This window comes from Ovis canadensis, chromosome 15 (assembly GCF_042477335.2).
Source record: "Ovis canadensis isolate MfBH-ARS-UI-01 breed Bighorn chromosome 15, ARS-UI_OviCan_v2, whole genome shotgun sequence".
NCBI lineage: Eukaryota > Metazoa > Chordata > Mammalia > Artiodactyla > Bovidae > Ovis > Ovis canadensis.
Window position 1 is genome coordinate 49980460 of NC_091259.1, and position 16538 is coordinate 49996997.

Below are 16538 nucleotides of genomic sequence, written 5' to 3' on the forward strand. Positions count from 1 at the left end.
GCAGGAATCACCTATGGTGGGGTAGACATTTCAAATGATAAAGAAATCTCGAAAGGGAGTATGAGGATTATTGGTATTTAAGTAATCATTTGTTTTCATGAGTCTTAGCCTCATTTCCCTACAGATCACAAGGATATGCAGTTGGGGGATTAAAAAAATAAAATAAAAACCCCACTGATCGTAGGAGGAAAAGAAGCATAATTCATGTTCTGTCCCCTTTAGAGACAGAGACATTCCTACAAGGATATAAATGAGCAGCTACACAGACAGTAACAATGAACCAGGTAGGAACTGAGCTGGTGGGGGACATGGGTGGTGGCAGGGGATATGAGAATTGGGGAAACCTCCAGCAGTTCACCCTGTGCTATCTGCCTTCCTCATTTGTGTGTTTTCTGAGTCAGCATTAGCTAAATTTTCCAGAAAGCCTTCCACAAAGTACAGCCTGGGCTTTCAAGGACGTCACTCATTTCCCCCTAGTGACCTTGACAAGTCAGAAGCTTGAAAGCAGGGAAATCCGGATGTCTCGGTTATGAAGCAGAGCAGTGGGGGCCCCACATATTTCCAGAAGTCTCCATCCACTCGTGATTATTGTCTGCCTTTGATACTACCAGTGCTCATCTGACCTACTTCTCTGGCTCTGAAGGTGCTGGCACAATGGCCAAGTTCTTCAGTCTGGGGTTGCTTCTTGCCTCCGTCTGGACCACAAGGCTCCTGGTCCAAGGCTCTCTCCGCTCAGAAGGTAGGTTTCTTACTAGATGGCCAGCCTGAGGCAAAGCAAGATGCTGCATATTGTCCAAAGTCTACTAACTTCTTCGTTGAATTTCTGGGGTGGGGGTGGCCCTCAGTGTCAATAGAAGATCTCATTGGTAGGATTGTCCTGGCAGAAATGTTTTCACCATATTGTCAGCTTCACCAAAATGATTCTCACTTACCTTTATGTTATCTTGACTTTTATTTTTGGCTATGGGATATTTTTAATGAAAATATTTTGACACAATGAAGAGAGATCACTTGATTTTAAAAGTGCTTCATTGAAGGAGCAAAGAATGATTGTGAAAAACTTTCAGCAATCATGAAGCCTGGGAAATGGTTAACTTTCACAGAATATTGGCCTGTTTTATGTCTTTGGAAGTGTCAGTGTGACTGTTTTAATTTTAGTTTTACTATACTATCATGGGATGCATACATTTTTGGTATGCAATAAACACCAAATTAACAACAACAAAAAAACTGAAAAAAATACAGGTTTGAAAATTAGCTATCAGCTCCCTACCAAAGGAATGACTTAAATGATTTCTGGGCTTTTGAGATGCCTAACTGGTAACTTCACTCTGCACTGTAGGCAATAAAATAAAAATAAAAATTTGACCACAAATCACTCATTACAGCTCTGGGCAAATGAAAATATGAGCGCTTTAACAGGAAAATTATGTGTTCCTCTGTTGGGAGATGTTCTGAAGTATAAAATATGTTGGGAACAGACCTCCAGACTTGATTTAGATATTGTTGCATTCCATTTCATAAAGGTTAGAGTTATAGGATTGATTTTTTTTTCAAATGCCAGAATATGTTACTTTCAAATAAGTTTGAAAGTAACAAACTTATTTGACATCCCCCTGGGGAGACTCTTCACTTTTCCCCAAAATACTGCCATTAATACTCAAAACTATTATGGAAATTGTCCTTTGACCCTGATTCATCACACTCTTCGGACCATCCTCGATAATGGCAAAATTTTCCTAAGGAAATTAAAATTTTGTAAACAACTGAAAGTTATCCTGAGCCATGATTAGAGAGGAGGTGCTTGATGAAGGTAAGTGGATGGGAGTGGGCACTAGTATTTTTGAGGGCCTATTTTTGTATATTGCGTATACAGTATGTAAAATATATATAAAAGAAATGTATGCATATATATTTCTTAAGAATACGTTTTATACATGAAGGAACTGGCTCAGTGAGGCCAAGCAACTTGCCTAATGTCATAAAATCAGTAAATAATAAAGCTTGGGTCTGAATTCAGCTCTGTCTGATTCCTAGGTATATACTCTTTCTACGACACTTGCAATTTTCTAAGAAAACTTAAGGAAGGGGTTACTGAAGGATCCCTTAGTTTCCAGCTCCCTGTTTTTGTCCTTACATAGGAAAGCATAAAATCTACAAATATTTGTCAACTGCCCACTTATGCACCCAGCCTCCACTAGGGACAAGTTATATATTTAAAAATTCTGACAAATATTCTGTAAAGATATAACCACCCCCCTTTTACAGCTGAGAACACTTCCCCAAGGTTACACAGCCAATTAGCAAGAGAAGAAATGGTCAAAGCTAGGTCTACTGTCGTTACTCATAACAATAATATTTAGAGTAAAAATGATGTGTGATGAGAGAGCATCAAGACCACTTTACAGTATAATTAGTACCTTCTCTATAAGTATTCCCAAAGACGCTGCTATAAGCAAGCTTATTAGTTAAATGAGCCAAATTCCAGGACAAATGGTGTGTTGCAAGAGTTCAGCTCTAGCTCTGTGTGTGTATATCGTCTCCCAGTTGCACAGCGAGAAGCAGAACAGTGTCCTAGTTAAGAACTGAGATTTTTGTATCAATCATGGTTGGATTTGTGCCTCCAAACTTCCACCTAAATGCTCTATATCCTTGGGTTGAGAAAGTTGCTTATCTCCCTGAAATTCAATTTTCTGTCAGAAGAGTCAGGGTTTGGCACAGAGTGTCATATACAGATGATAGAAGTTGGAATTAACATTGGCTTTAGTATTAATATCAATGTTGGTATAGGTATTAGCATTAGTGAACACAGTCATAAGAAGCTGTTCTGTCACAAACACTCATAATGGGTGTTGGCTCTCTAGTCTCTCTTTCCGCAAGAGCAGAGTCTGGAAGCAAATAAGGTTATCCACAAATGCCATACATCATATTAATTTCCTTTCCCCCAGTCCCCTGCTCCACAGTAAGTTCGCCTGAAGTACTTAGAAATGCTCTTTGCATGTTTGCAAGAAGAAACTTCCTTTAAACACCAACTTAGACGGTGGTCAAACATTTGACTAGGCATCCAACACACAGATCTGTGTTTAAGTAATTACTCAGGAAATGCCCTTTCATGAACTTTCGAGGGTGATGCCCAGTAGGAATAAAGTACCTGAATGCAATGCAACTTTGCAACTTCATACAGGTCTTTAAATCCCAGAATCCAGAGAAAAGGGATCAACAGAACTCTCAGATTCATTAGATTTTGAGTAAGATATTATTCACATCTTAACTGTTCGACTGCCTCAGCTTCCCTAGGGAGATCAATCATTAGCAAACTAAAACTAGAGTGCTTTGAAGATGATATAATGAAACTATGTTATTATTTATTGAGCACCTACTATGTGACAGGCACTGTGCTAAGCACTTTTATTTGAGTTAACTCATTTAACTTTCACCACCTTATGCTGTGGGCTTCTGTTGTAGCTCAGTTGGTAAAGAATCTGCCTGTAATCCAGGAGACCCAGGTTTGATTCCTGGGTTGGGAAGATACCCTGGAGAAAGAAATGGCAACCCACTCACTCCAGCATTCTTGCCTGGAGAATCTCATGGACAGAGGAGCCTAGTGGGCTACAGTCAGTGGAGTCACAAGAGTCGGACACAACTTAGTGACTAAACCACCACCGCCTTATACAGTAGATGCTGTTGTTCTTTCAGTTTTCTAAATATGGAAACTGAGGCTCAAACACATGAAGTAACCAGCCTAAATTCACAGAGCTGACAAGCAATCTATGCTAGATTCAAATCCAGGTCTGACTCTAAAACTCCATTTCCTTTATTTAGTTTCTCTGCCATGCAAGCTTTACGAGCTGACTCCTCCAGAAACTTCTGCGTAAGCCTGCCCTCCAATGGTCAGAGACGACCTGGGACTGAGAAAGCTCACATTCTATTATAACAAGTACATGTTTCAGCCCATCTCAGAAATAGTGCTGTCTCCAACCCACACTAGTTGGGAGTACTGCTATCATGTTTACGCAGAGCCCTGGATTTCATCTTTCTCAGAGTCTCAGACCCCTCATTTTATAGACTCCAAAAAGGTTTGCAGCAGCTGCATCCCCAAGACTTGCCTTTGCCCAGGAACTAGGAGCCAAAGTCTCCATGTAATGAACAAGGCACCTGAACTCAGTGAGGGGGGATGGACTTGGACCCGGTGAGAGGTACAGCATGGATCCAGGCTAGCACCTACCTGCCTTATCTGTGTCCTGTTATTTCTGAACTCTAGTCCCAGCTGCCGTGTTGACAGTGAGGCTCTACTCAGAAGGAGAGCCCGAGGGCTGAGACAAGGACACAGCACACTGAGGGGCTTTGTGATTCCTTTGCAGAACTTTCCGTCTCAGGACCATGCAGAATCATGGGGGTCACCCTAGTGACCAAAAAGACACAGCCGCTTCTGAATTTCACAGAAGCCCAGCAGGCCTGTAGGCTTGTGGGACTCACTTTGGCCAGCCAAGACCAGGTTGAAGAAGCGCGGAAATTTGGCTTTGAGACTTGCAGGTGAGAAACACACTCACAATCACTGTGGGAGCTTTGCTGGCTCTGTGTTCCTGTTCAGCAACAAGAGATCTATGTATCCATTCAATTCTTGCATATTCTGTTACAGCTATGGATGGGTTAAAAATCAGTTCGTGGTCATCCCTCGAATTATCTCCAACCCCAAGTGTGGGAAGAGTGGGGTAGGCGTCGTGATTTGGAGAAGTTCACTCGGCAGTAGGCACAGGGCCTATTGTCACAACTCATCTGGTGAGTTAGATGTGCGGTCTCTCCACATGGTATGTTTCGTCTGGATTTCAGTAGCTCTATAACCAGGACTTCTCTGGTGGCTCAGAGGTAAAGAATCTGCCTGCAAAGCAGGAGACGCAGGTTTGATCCCAAGGTTGGGAAGATCCCCTGGCAAAGGAAACGGCAACTCACTCCAGTATTTTTTCCTGGGAAATCCCATGGACAGAGGAGCCTGGCAGGCTTCGGTCCATGGAGTCACACGAGTTGGACATGATAGCAACTAAACCACCACCACCATGACCAGTCTGAGAAGAGTAAGCCTGAGCAGCTGCAGAAGCAGTCTCGGTGATGTCCACTGAATCCTCCCAAGACTGCCTCTTTGACAAGGCTACAGAGGCAGTCTCAGTGATGGCCATTGAATCCTCCCAAGACTGCCTCTTTGACAACGCTGGAGGTGGCAGTGTCCCCCTCAGAGGAAAAATTTAGGGGAAACATGACAGTGTGGCAATATAGGGAGAGGGTACCCCTAGAGGCTCCATCCCCTCCTCTCATCCCACAAGATAAACAGGAAGAAGGGAAGGAAACACCCAATGGACAAAGCAATATACTAATTTATCTCACTAAACCTTGACAATGTCCATAGGAGGTATGCTTTATCATCCCTATTTTGCAAATGAAAAAGCTTAGGTTAGAGGACGTAAGTACATGATCTAAGATTTCCTTACTATGAAGACTCACACACAGATCTCCTTTGTTTATCCCACATTCCTTTACAGGAGTGGAAGTTCAAATGCTACATTAGATGTTTTTAAGAACAAGACCCGATTTTCATTTTATGAAGGAAGGAATTGAAACTAGAAAACAGAACTGATTTGCTCACGGTCATCCCTTTAACCTTGTTGGAAAACCTTGGCTGCCTTAGCCCAAGTGCTTTACCTAAGTAACTTCTGAGAAAGCTTTTGACTAAACACTGTTCTCCACTTATCATAAGAACCTCTGTCTCGTTTATTACTTTTCACACATACTCATAAATCTGACCTTCTAAAGGTCAGTGGCTCAGTGGTCATTCTCTAAGATCCAGGAGGTAAAATTGCACCAGCAATGTTCTGTTGCCCAAAGGCAGCAATTAGATCCAAGCGATTCTATGAACTATGGGGCCTTGGCCTCAAAAAGTCTTGAGATTTTTCACTTCCCTTACTTCACAGATAAAATGACTCTAGCTCAGAATGGAGGTTTGTCTTGTTCAAAGTCAGAGCTCCCAGCTATGTAAAGACTAGAGCATAAGCTTCTTACCACTTTTTTCGCGATCCTCCTCTCCCCACCTCATCCACCTATCACTTTTGGCTGGGGAATTGGTGGTTTGTTTGCCTGCTTATGTGACAGCCAGTGCACGTCTGTCAGAGGGCCTGGCCTTTCAAATGCCCGCCCTTCCTGCCAGCTGTCAGTGTGATAAACAAACACCCAGTCCTCTGGACTAAACGAAAAGAAGTCCAGGGAGATGACTCAGGTTTGCGTGTTTCCTCATGGTTCCATTTAACTTACGCTTCCATTCTCTATGCTTTCTATATGCTTAGAGTTAAGTATAGAGGCTTGATTAGACACACAGCGACTAGTTTGGTCGAAAATACTTGATAGGTTAGATATTGTGTACTTTAGATCATATCCTAACAAAAGGCACTGAATGTCAGTATATCGCACTGTTAACATGCTGACTTTGATCATCTGAATAAGATGGTGAGTGCTGGACCTCCCTAATGAACTCAGATTTGTTTTCCCTTTGGCAATGAGGAGGGAACCTCTAGTGTGATATTTTGGCACCATGCATACCCCTAATCATATTTTACCTAATAGTTCAAGCAGACATTGATGATCCTTGCTGGAATCAGTTAGATGCAGGGCTACAAAATGTGAATTTTCTAAATACATTCTTTCTTCTACATCTATTAGCTGGCATTCTTTGATAAAGAAGAATCTTTCTCTTTCACACACACACACGTCTTCTCCCTCCCCTAATACTATAATTCATATGGTACTAATACTGTAATCACATGGATGCATAGCATTTTACTTAGTCTGTGTGTTAAATATGTTGTCATCAATTTTACAGTTATTATTACTTTATTCTTTTTGATGCTCAAATTGTTCCACATTTGGCAAGTGGAAACCCTGCTAGCTGACTTTTGTGTCCTTCATCCCATTAGTATTTGAGCAAGTCATTGCTTTCTGTCATAACAACATGTCACAGGCTCACTTTGTACTTCCTTTTTCCTAGACATGGAATCAGCCATTTATAGCTATTTCTCCAAGAGACCTTTTTAATGCGGAAGGTTAATTAGAAACCAAAATCTGCATGCAATTTGTTCTAATTAATACTCTCATTTTCATTGCTTCTCAGCCCTTTTCAGTGGGCAACTAGGAATATATATGTGCATATGTATACACACTGGCATCTTTTTTCTCTTACATGGAAAATTATTGTTTTCAATAAATAATCTTAATATATTTTCTTATCCTATAATATTTTCAAAATTATAAAAATGACATTATTAAGATAATAAACCTACTGAATGGAATTCGCAGTTCATTTGCATTTTTAGTCCTCAGAAGGTATCTCTCTGAGAATGTACTGTCAGAGAATTATATATACAAGTGACTTGAGAGAATTTGCGACCCTTTTAAAATAAATTCAGTTCACTTGCTTCTGTTTGCCATCTTTGTGAGGATCAGAGTTACCCTAGCCCTCCTCTTACCACTGACCTGGATTTATCTTATGCTTCCTTGTTTTGTAGCTTTCTTTTTTATTGCTATCTTACAGGCTCTGAGGATCAGAGTAACCTGAAACCTGACTCCGGACGCTATCTTCTTACTGCTGTCTTTGTGAGCTTTGGGAATCAGACCAAAGTGCTTTCAATGCTTGGCATGCACCATGGGTTCACGCTGTTCCCTCTGCCACAATGCTTATCCTCTCATCACCTAACTGACTTGTATTCTTTATTCAAGTCTGAATAAAGACTTCCTTCTTCAGGAAGACTTTCTGTACCCCTGATTCCTAATCTTTCCTCTTGTATGCCAACCACACTGTGTTTAATAATCTATCAAAGGATTTGGCATATTCTAGAGAAACTATATTTACTGTTTGGAGGGAAGAAGACCCAGGTCCTATCACTTCCGGGTGAGACACACTGTGCCCTCAACTGGTAAGGAACCAGATTGCTGCTGCTCCCTCACATGGCAGCCTTTGCCTAACCTTAATGAGCAGGGAGTCAAAGGAAACCAATTCTTATAGATCTTACCGATCATGTCATAGATGATGCTAGGCCCTACACACTTACTGTCTCACTACTCCTCGGTGAAATCACACAAGGATATCACTACCACTTTCCAGGAGAAGTAACTCAAGTGTGCTCTGCAGAGCTAGGATTTAAATCTTGGGCCTTGGGTGACTTCGTCGTTACCTTTCCTGGTGATTACCACGTGACAGTAACATTCCAGGCCCAGGGTGGGTCCTTCGAATGAACATGTCTTCAAAGTTCCCCAGATGATTCTAACCTGCAGTCAGAGTTGAGAACTGTCTCTCTCGCCAAGATCTCTAAGACATAAGTTCTAGAATTCCAGATACTCTGGATTCTCCTATTTCTGTGCAGTTGCAATAACCTCTTTGTTGGCTCCTGAAAATTAAGTAACAATGACCGTGTTTACTCTCTCATCTGTTTCATCCTCCACACACATCTTCCTCCGCTCCAGAGCTTTGGGTCGGCTTTTCCCCTGAGAATCTAATGTGAACTATGAAGACTTTTTTCACATAAAACTGGATGTAGATGAGCACTTCTATCTATCAGTTGGAAAATTTGCTGACTCCAGTTGAAAATTTCTTCTCCTACGGAACAAATTCCAAATTCTTCACCATGGCAGTTTTAACTCTTAATACTCTCCCACCTATCTTGCCAGTCTCATCTCCCCCTTGCAGTCTTTCATGCTCCCAGCATAGACACACCCTGCACGCCAGCCACATTGTGTGCCCTGTCATTTTCTGACATGCCTACACTTTCAAATTTCTGGAATCTTGGGTCACGCCATTTTGACTGACTGGGATATCCTCTTCCATATTAGAGAAGCTGGAGCTCTATCCCAGCCATACTGGCCTTCTTATCATCAAACATGCCGAGATTATTCACTTTCTGGCTCTTGAACTTCCTGTTCTCTTCACTTGGAATGCTGCTGCCTGAGATCGTCAATGACACACTACTTTTAACGTTCAGGTTCCAGCTTAAGTATCACCTCCCCAAGGAGACTCACTCTTATCACCTTATCCAAAGTGTCTGTTCCCATTCCTGCCTCTTCTAGTGTGATCCTGTTTAATTATCCTTTCAATTATCATCTTTGGAAATTTCTAGCTTATTTTGTGTTTTTTTTTTAATTATCTATTCTTTCCAGTAACATATAAGCCCCTTATGAACAAGCACTTTGTCTTATTTGCACTATGTCCCTAGTGCCTAGTACAGAGTTGGAGCTTATTAAATATTTGTTGAATGAGCACATTAACCCTCCACATGCTGTTCATACCATCTCATCTGTGAATCCCCAGTTATCTCCCCCTACTCTCATCAAAATGCCTCTCCAGGAAACAGGAATCCCCCCTTATTGGATTCTGTATTTTCAGTTCCAAGCACAGTATATCGTGTTCACTATGCTTTTCCTCCTGATATTTAAAAATGTTCATTTTTTGAATGAAGAACTTAGCATGTGCTCAAGAATAGAAAATGTAGCTTAAAGTCCAGGACAGCATAACTGGTATAGTGGTGAGCAGAGCTGCCTTCCCAAGTCCAGGGCAGAGGTCAAGGATGATGCCTATTTGAATAGAGGTCTTTTCAAAGTAAAAAGAATAGTATAAAACACTGACTGAATGCATGTGGGGTCAAAATGTTTTATCACACTCACCACAGACTCGGCTGGTAATTTTTACTTAATTTAAAAAAAAATAGAATAACTTTTCCTTTATGGCTAAAATTCCAGCCGATGCTACCCACTCTCACAAATAACTAGGGATTTAAGAGATACAAATGCATGTTGGAATATATTGCATGGCTCTAACACTTAAAAGGTGTTCAATTTCTCTGAATTTCAGTTTCTCCTGTACAAATGAGGGTTTTATAAAATTGTAAATGAAGTACCATGGTTGACTCAAGAGTAAGATATTCATCAAATGCTAGTTTCCTCTCTACCACATTCAACAGATTGGAAAGAAAACCAACATCCCTCCTCTGTCCCCCACCTCCTTTAAAAACATTTTTTTTTCAATGACCAAGGAACAGTCTGGTTTTAGTGGATCTTTGTCCTGAAGAGGTGTCAGGTATGCATATCTGGCCTCCCCATCTACTCCTTCCTTCATTTCACATTTCCTTCCTTCCTTTAATCATCAAATGTTGAGCATGTGCTACGTGCCAGGCAGAGTGCACAGACCACGGTGACCAGGACAGACGGGAGGCCTGTTCCAGGGGCTCATGGTCCAGTGGGAGCAGTGTAGTGAGAACCAGGGCTCCAGGGGGAGCAGTGTAGTGACAGAGAACCATGGGTCAAGTGGGCAGCAGTGTAGAGAGAACCGTGGGTCCAGTGGGGAGCAGTGTAGTGAGAACCAGGGGTCCAGTGGGAGCAGTGTAGTGAGAGAGAACCATGGGTCAACTGGGCAGCAGTGTAGTCAGTGAGAACCATGGGTCAAGTGGGGAGCAGTGTAGTGAGAGAGAACCATGGGTCAACTGGGCAGCAGTGTAGTGAGTGAGAACCATGGGTCAAGTGGGGAGCAGTGTAGTGAGAGAGAACCATGGGTCCAATAGGGAGCAATGTAGTGAGAGAGAACCATGGGTCCAGAGGGGAGCAGTGTAGTGAGAGAGAACCATGGGTCCAGTGGGGAGCAGTGTAGTGAGAACCATGGGTCCAGTGGGGAGCAGTGTAGTGAGAACCATGGGTGCAGTGGGGAGCAGTGTAGTGAGAACCATGGGTCCAGTGGGGAGCAATGTAGTGAGAGAGAACCATGGGTCCAGTGGGGAGCAGTGTAGTGAGAACCATGGGTCCAGTGGGGAGAGTGTAGTGAGAACCGTGGGTCCAGTGGGGAGCAGTGTAGTGAGAGAGAACCATGGGTCCAGTGGGGAGCAGTGTAAAGAGAACCAGGGGTCCAGTGGGGAGCAGTGTAGTGAGAGAGAACCATGGGTCCAGTGGGAGCAGTGTAAAGAGAACCAGGGGTCCAGTGGGGAGCAGTGTAGTGAGAGAGAACCATGGGTCCAGTGGGAGCAGTGTAGAGAGAACCATGGGTCCAGTGGGGAGCAGTATAGTGACAGAGAACCATGGGTCAAATGGGCAGCAGTGTAGAGAGAGCCATGGGTCCAGTGGGGAGCAGTGTAGAGAGAACCGTGGGTCCAGTGGGAGCAGTGTAGAGAGAACCATGGGTCTAGTGGGAGCAGGATAGTGAGAGAGAACCATGGGTCCAGTGGGGAGAGTGTAGAGAGAACCACAGGTCCAGTGGGGAGCAGTGTAGTGAGAGAGAACCATGGGTCCACTGGGGAGCAGTGTAGTGAGAGAGAACCATGGGTCCAGTGGGGAGCAGTGTAGTGAGAACCATGGGTCCAGTGGGAGCAGTGTAGAGAGAACCACAGGTCCAGTGGGGAGCAGTATAGTGACAGAGAACCATGGGTCAAATGGGCAGCAGTGTAGAGAGAGCCATGGGTCCAGTGGGGAGCAGTGTAGAGAGAACCGTGGGTCCAGTGGGGAGCAGTGTAGAGAGAACCATGGGTCCAGTGGGGAGCAGTGTAGTGAGAGAGAACCATGGGTCCAGTGGGAGCAGTGTGGTGAGAGCCATGGGTCCAGTGGGAGCAGTGTACTGAGAACCATGGGTCCAGTGGGGAGCAGTGTAGTGAGAACCGTGGGTCCAGTGGGGAGCAGTGTAGTGAGAGAGAACCATGGGTCCAGTGGGAGCAGTGTAGTGAGAACCATGGGTCCAGTGGGGAGCAGTGTAGTGAGAGAGAACCATGGGTCCAGTGGGAGCAGTGTAGTGAGAGAGAACCATGGGTCCAGTGGGGAGCTGTGTAGTGAGAGTGAACCAGGGGTCCAGTGGGAGCAATGTAGTGAGAGAGAACCATGGGTCCAGTGGGGAGCAGTGTAGTGAGAACCATGGGTCCAGTGGGGAGCAGTGTAGTGAGAACCATGGGTCCAGTGGGAGCAGTGTAGTGAGAGAGAACCATGGGTCCAGTGGGGAGCAGTGTAGTGAGAGAGCCATGGGTCCAGTGGGGAGCAGTGTAGTGAGAGAGAACCATGGGTCCAGTGGGGAGCAGTGTAGTGAGAACCATGGGTCCAGTGGGGAGCAGTGTAGAGAGAGAGAACCATGGGTCCAGTGGGGAGCAGTGTAGTGAGAACCGTGGGTCCAGTGGGGAGCAGTGTAGTGAGAGAGAACCATGGGTCCAGTGGGGAGCGGTGTAGAGAGAACCATGGGTCCAGTGGGGAGCAGTGTAGAGAGAACCATGGGTCCAGTGGGGAGCAGTGTAGAGAGAGAGAACCATGGCAGAGGAAATACCAGGAGGTACAAGCCTGCAAGTCAAGAGATCCAGACTGGCCTTCAAGTCTGTCTAAGAAATAGTCAGTTTGAGACCTGAAGGACAAGAAAAGCTTAATAAAAAGTGGCTTCTTACAGGTGAAGAAAGCATCCTGGTCAAAGACTTGACTGTGAGAGAAAGCACATCAAAGAACTGAAGGAACTCCATTATGGCAAGGGGAATGAGAGAAAGATTGATCAAGTGAGGCAGGCCATGTCAGCAGGCTCTGGTCATGAAGGACTTCATAGGCCGAGCAGTATAGTGAGGGAAGGATTCCAAAGAGAAAGTGATATGATTCGATTCACGTTTTTCTAAGACCATTCCTGTTACAGTATAAAGAGAATGGAGGAAAGTTAAGACTAGATGCAGACAGACCACTTAGGAGGCTATTTCAATACGTACTTCTTATTTCACTTTTCCCTCCCTGGACAGATACTTGGATTAACTCATGCTTTCCAGAAATTATCACCACCGATGACCCCTTATTCAACGCTGAAACTGAAACATACACAACAAAAATGACGGTCAGTGACAGTACACACTCAGCATTGTCTACTGATGGTCCTGACTATGTTACAACGACTGTGGCTCCCCCTCTGGCTTCCACTTCTACTCCCCGGAAAAGAAAATTAATTTGCATAACAGAAGCTTTTATGGAAACTAGCACCACAGCTACAGAAAGAGAATCAGATATTCAAAATAGACCAGCCTTCAAGAATGAAGCTGTTGGGTTTGGAGGTAAAAACTTTCTGTCTGTATTGTGCATGTGTGTGTGTGTGTGTGTGTGTCTGTGTGTGTCTGTGTGTGTCTGTGTGCACGCACATATAACAGACAATACATAGAAACTAGCCTGTATCCAGATTAGGCACTCAGGACCTGACAAATATTAATGCAAATAAAATCTTGATGCAAATTCAAATTTCATGTAGTCATAGAACTTGAGGTCTCTAGAGAACGTTAATGATTAAACTAAAAATCATGAGTCTAAAGGGAATCCCTGGTGACTCAGCAATAGAGAATCTACCTGCATTGCAAGAGATGCAGATTTGATTCCTGGGTCAGGAAGATCCCATGGTGAAAGAAATGGTAACCCACTTCAGTATTCTTGCCTGGAAAATTCCATGGACAGCGGAGCCTGAGGGGCTAAAGTCCATGGGGTCGCAGAGTTGAACACAACTTAGTGAAACCACCACCACCACGAGTCTAAAATAGATTTACTTTTCAGTAGCTTGGAATAAAATTCTAGTGACAACAGCAAAGCACTTTTCTAAGAAGTATATATATCCCCTAAGTTTTCATGGAATTGTATTGTATGAGATATTCAGATATCAATGATTTTGAGAAAAACAAATGGACTCCAAATATGAAGAAGGTTTGGGGGGACCTTAACCAATTATTTTTCTTCTTATACATGTACAAGAATGATATGTAATAAAAATCTACATTTAAAAAAATAAAATAAGATAGCTTCACTTTTAAAATATAAAGACTTTTCAGAATAAATTACTATCTATTCATATGCAGAAGTTTTAAAAATATATCCAGACACCTTAAATGCCTATGACCAGTAAGTCGGTTTTCCTATTTAAAAGGAAGGGTCTTGCACTTAATTTGCTCCAAACTTACCATCTTCAAGGCCACAGACAGGAATCGGACTCTGTCATATTGCAACTGAGTAGAGAGTGTGAGAGAGACAAGACCAAGGATTCCATAGGCAAGAAAGAAAGAAGTGCATGTGGGCCTAACACCCTAAGTGGCCCCTGTGTGGTCACAGAGGAGGCTCTTCCCCTGCTCTGTCTGTGGTCTCCATCATGTGTACGGGTGAGTCGTGAGAAGACCAGCCCGCAGCAATGTTGGTGTGAAGACCGACAAGCCCTGTCTCTGTCTCCCCAGGTGTTCCCACAGCCCTGCTGGTGCTCGCGCTCCTCTTCTTTGCTGCCGCAGCTGGCCTTGCAGTCTGCTACATCAAAAGGTGGGGTTATTGGCACATGGTCGGTCTCATCATTTTTGTGGCATCTTTATCTTTTGTTTATCCAAGGTCGCTATTAGCATTTCCCTTTTCCAAATGGAGATGGCAGTCCTCATACAGTGAACATGTTCCCCCTCACCTCACTTGTCCTCCCTACCACACAAACTTCCCTACTATTTCAGCACATGCATGTTATCCAGCTTGAAGATAAAGCTCAACAGCTGTCCCTTTGAATATCAAGAAATGAAAAGACTGGCATCTAGGAGGAAATGGATATGCTTTATTTGATTTTCAATTCTTTGCTTTTGATGAGAGGGTTTTGAGACCAGGCTAAAGTTTGGCCTGTGAACCTACCATCCCATCTAAGTGAATCCATTCGGGTCAGGGTAGGTGAAGGTATTTGAGCATGCATGCATGTGTTAGCATCTCTCTGAAATAAAGGAACCCAGTGTACTATGCCAGTGTAGGTCTTTACAGAGTGTTATCTGTTGTTCTATGTGTTGTATAGAAGTCTCTTGTTTTAATTTTGTGTTTATGCCTACAGGTATGTGAAGGCATTCCCTTTTACAAATAAGAACCAACAGAAGGAAATGATAGAAACTAAAGTAGTAAAAGAGGAGAAGGCCGATGATAGCAACCCAAATGAGGAATCAAAGAAAATGAATAAAAAACCAGAGGAGCCCAAGAGTCCACCCAAAACCACAGTGCGATGCCTGGAAGCCGAAGTTTAGATGAGCAAGAAATGAGAGGACACACCTCAGGCTTATTTCCTTCCTGATACACATCCTGGTCCCAGATGGGGAGCCTAAAAGGACCAGAGAACCAAGCAAGCAAGTTTACCCTTGGTTCCTGACTAGAGTCAACTCAGGACTACCTTTCAACTCTGGCGTACACCAAAGGAAATTCCCTTTTTCTTACTGCAGTCCTTTCTGGATCCTACCCTCCTACCTCCAAAGCTTCCTACAACCTTTCTAGCCTGGTTATGTTCTAATAATATCCCAGTGGGAGAAAGGAGCTTGTGCAAAACACCAGGACCTAAACAGCTAAGCAGAACATTTTTGTCAAGTGGCTTTTATGCTGCCTGAGAATAGGTGAGTTGAGAGTCAAGAAACCACTGACATCAAGGCTTTGTCTATTGATTTGACTCTACAGCCCAGATTGTTTCTTCAGCTCTGGAAAGGAAACACTTTTACCATTTGGCATGTTCTTCTGAGCCAGGCAAGAGTGAGAGAAGGAAGAAAAAGTTTAGCAACTAAAAGACATAGATTCCCATGATGTGAGACCTAATCTCTGTAAAGCGAAAATAAATAGAGAAAAAGAACAATGCTGGGGATGTTGGGAGCATTTGTCAGTAGGGACTATAAATACAGACAGAGCAAATGTTTATCTCTGAATAATTTGAATTGAAATCACTTATCAGAAGCTACACACACTTACTTTTCTCTCTTGAGCTGCTGCTAGTTTCTCTAAAAGAATATACTGTTTTAAGAACCTGCCCCCCCAAAAAAAAAACTCTTACAAATTTCTATTTTAATCCAAATTACAGAAATTATTAGTGAATAAAATTACTGTGTTAAAAAGCAGTAAAGTTTAATAAACATTTGCTGAATGCCTACTCTATGTCAGGTGCTGTGCAAGTTCTTACATTCCATAATTGAATATTATTCACCAACATTTTTGTATAGTAGAATATATGAAGACAATTTTTTCACTGTTAATATCCCAGCTTGTCTACTTCCAAAACCCAGTTATTTTTTTCGGATACTAACCTACTCATTATCTTCTCATTAATATGGCAACCATTAAGCCTTAATTTATTATTAACATGCCTGAAAAATACATCATTACCTCTATACGCTTTTTAGATGTCACTACCAAATGTATCACTAGCTCTCCTTCTTCCAGCAAAAGAAGCCTGGGAGGTGCAGAAATAATTGTGCTGAAAAAATAAAAGCATTTATAAAGTTTCTTTGCTCTCTTATTTACACTGAGGCCTTATACCTTCCATGCAATGAAGTAGCCTGTTGTTTGTAAAAGTAAACAACTTTGGTTGTTGAAATATATCTGCAAAGCCAATAGAACCTACGTCACCATGTGGGACTTTACTTGCTTCTGATGGGCTTATTTTAAGTAGGTCAATTATACACACATAAATCAGTCCTTTACTTAGTATTCAGATCCTACATTCCAATATGTTTCAGAGTCACAGGACACTGGGGATTCAGGACCTC

At 42.9% G+C, this 16538-nt stretch overlaps 1 protein-coding gene across 1 annotated transcript; it reads left to right on the forward strand.

Annotated features, from left to right (window-relative positions):
* The first annotated feature begins 437 nt into the window (after positions 1–437).
* Positions 438–16274, forward strand: LYVE1 (lymphatic vessel endothelial hyaluronan receptor 1). Its single transcript, XM_069555701.1, has 6 exons — positions 438–739; positions 4362–4533; positions 4640–4779; positions 12771–13076; positions 14232–14310; positions 14852–16274. The coding sequence occupies exons 1-6, from the start codon at positions 655–657 to the stop codon at positions 15036–15038; spliced, it is 969 nt and encodes a 322-aa protein (XP_069411802.1). The 5' UTR covers positions 438–654; the 3' UTR covers positions 15039–16274.
* The last annotated feature ends 264 nt before the right edge of the window (positions 16275–16538 follow it).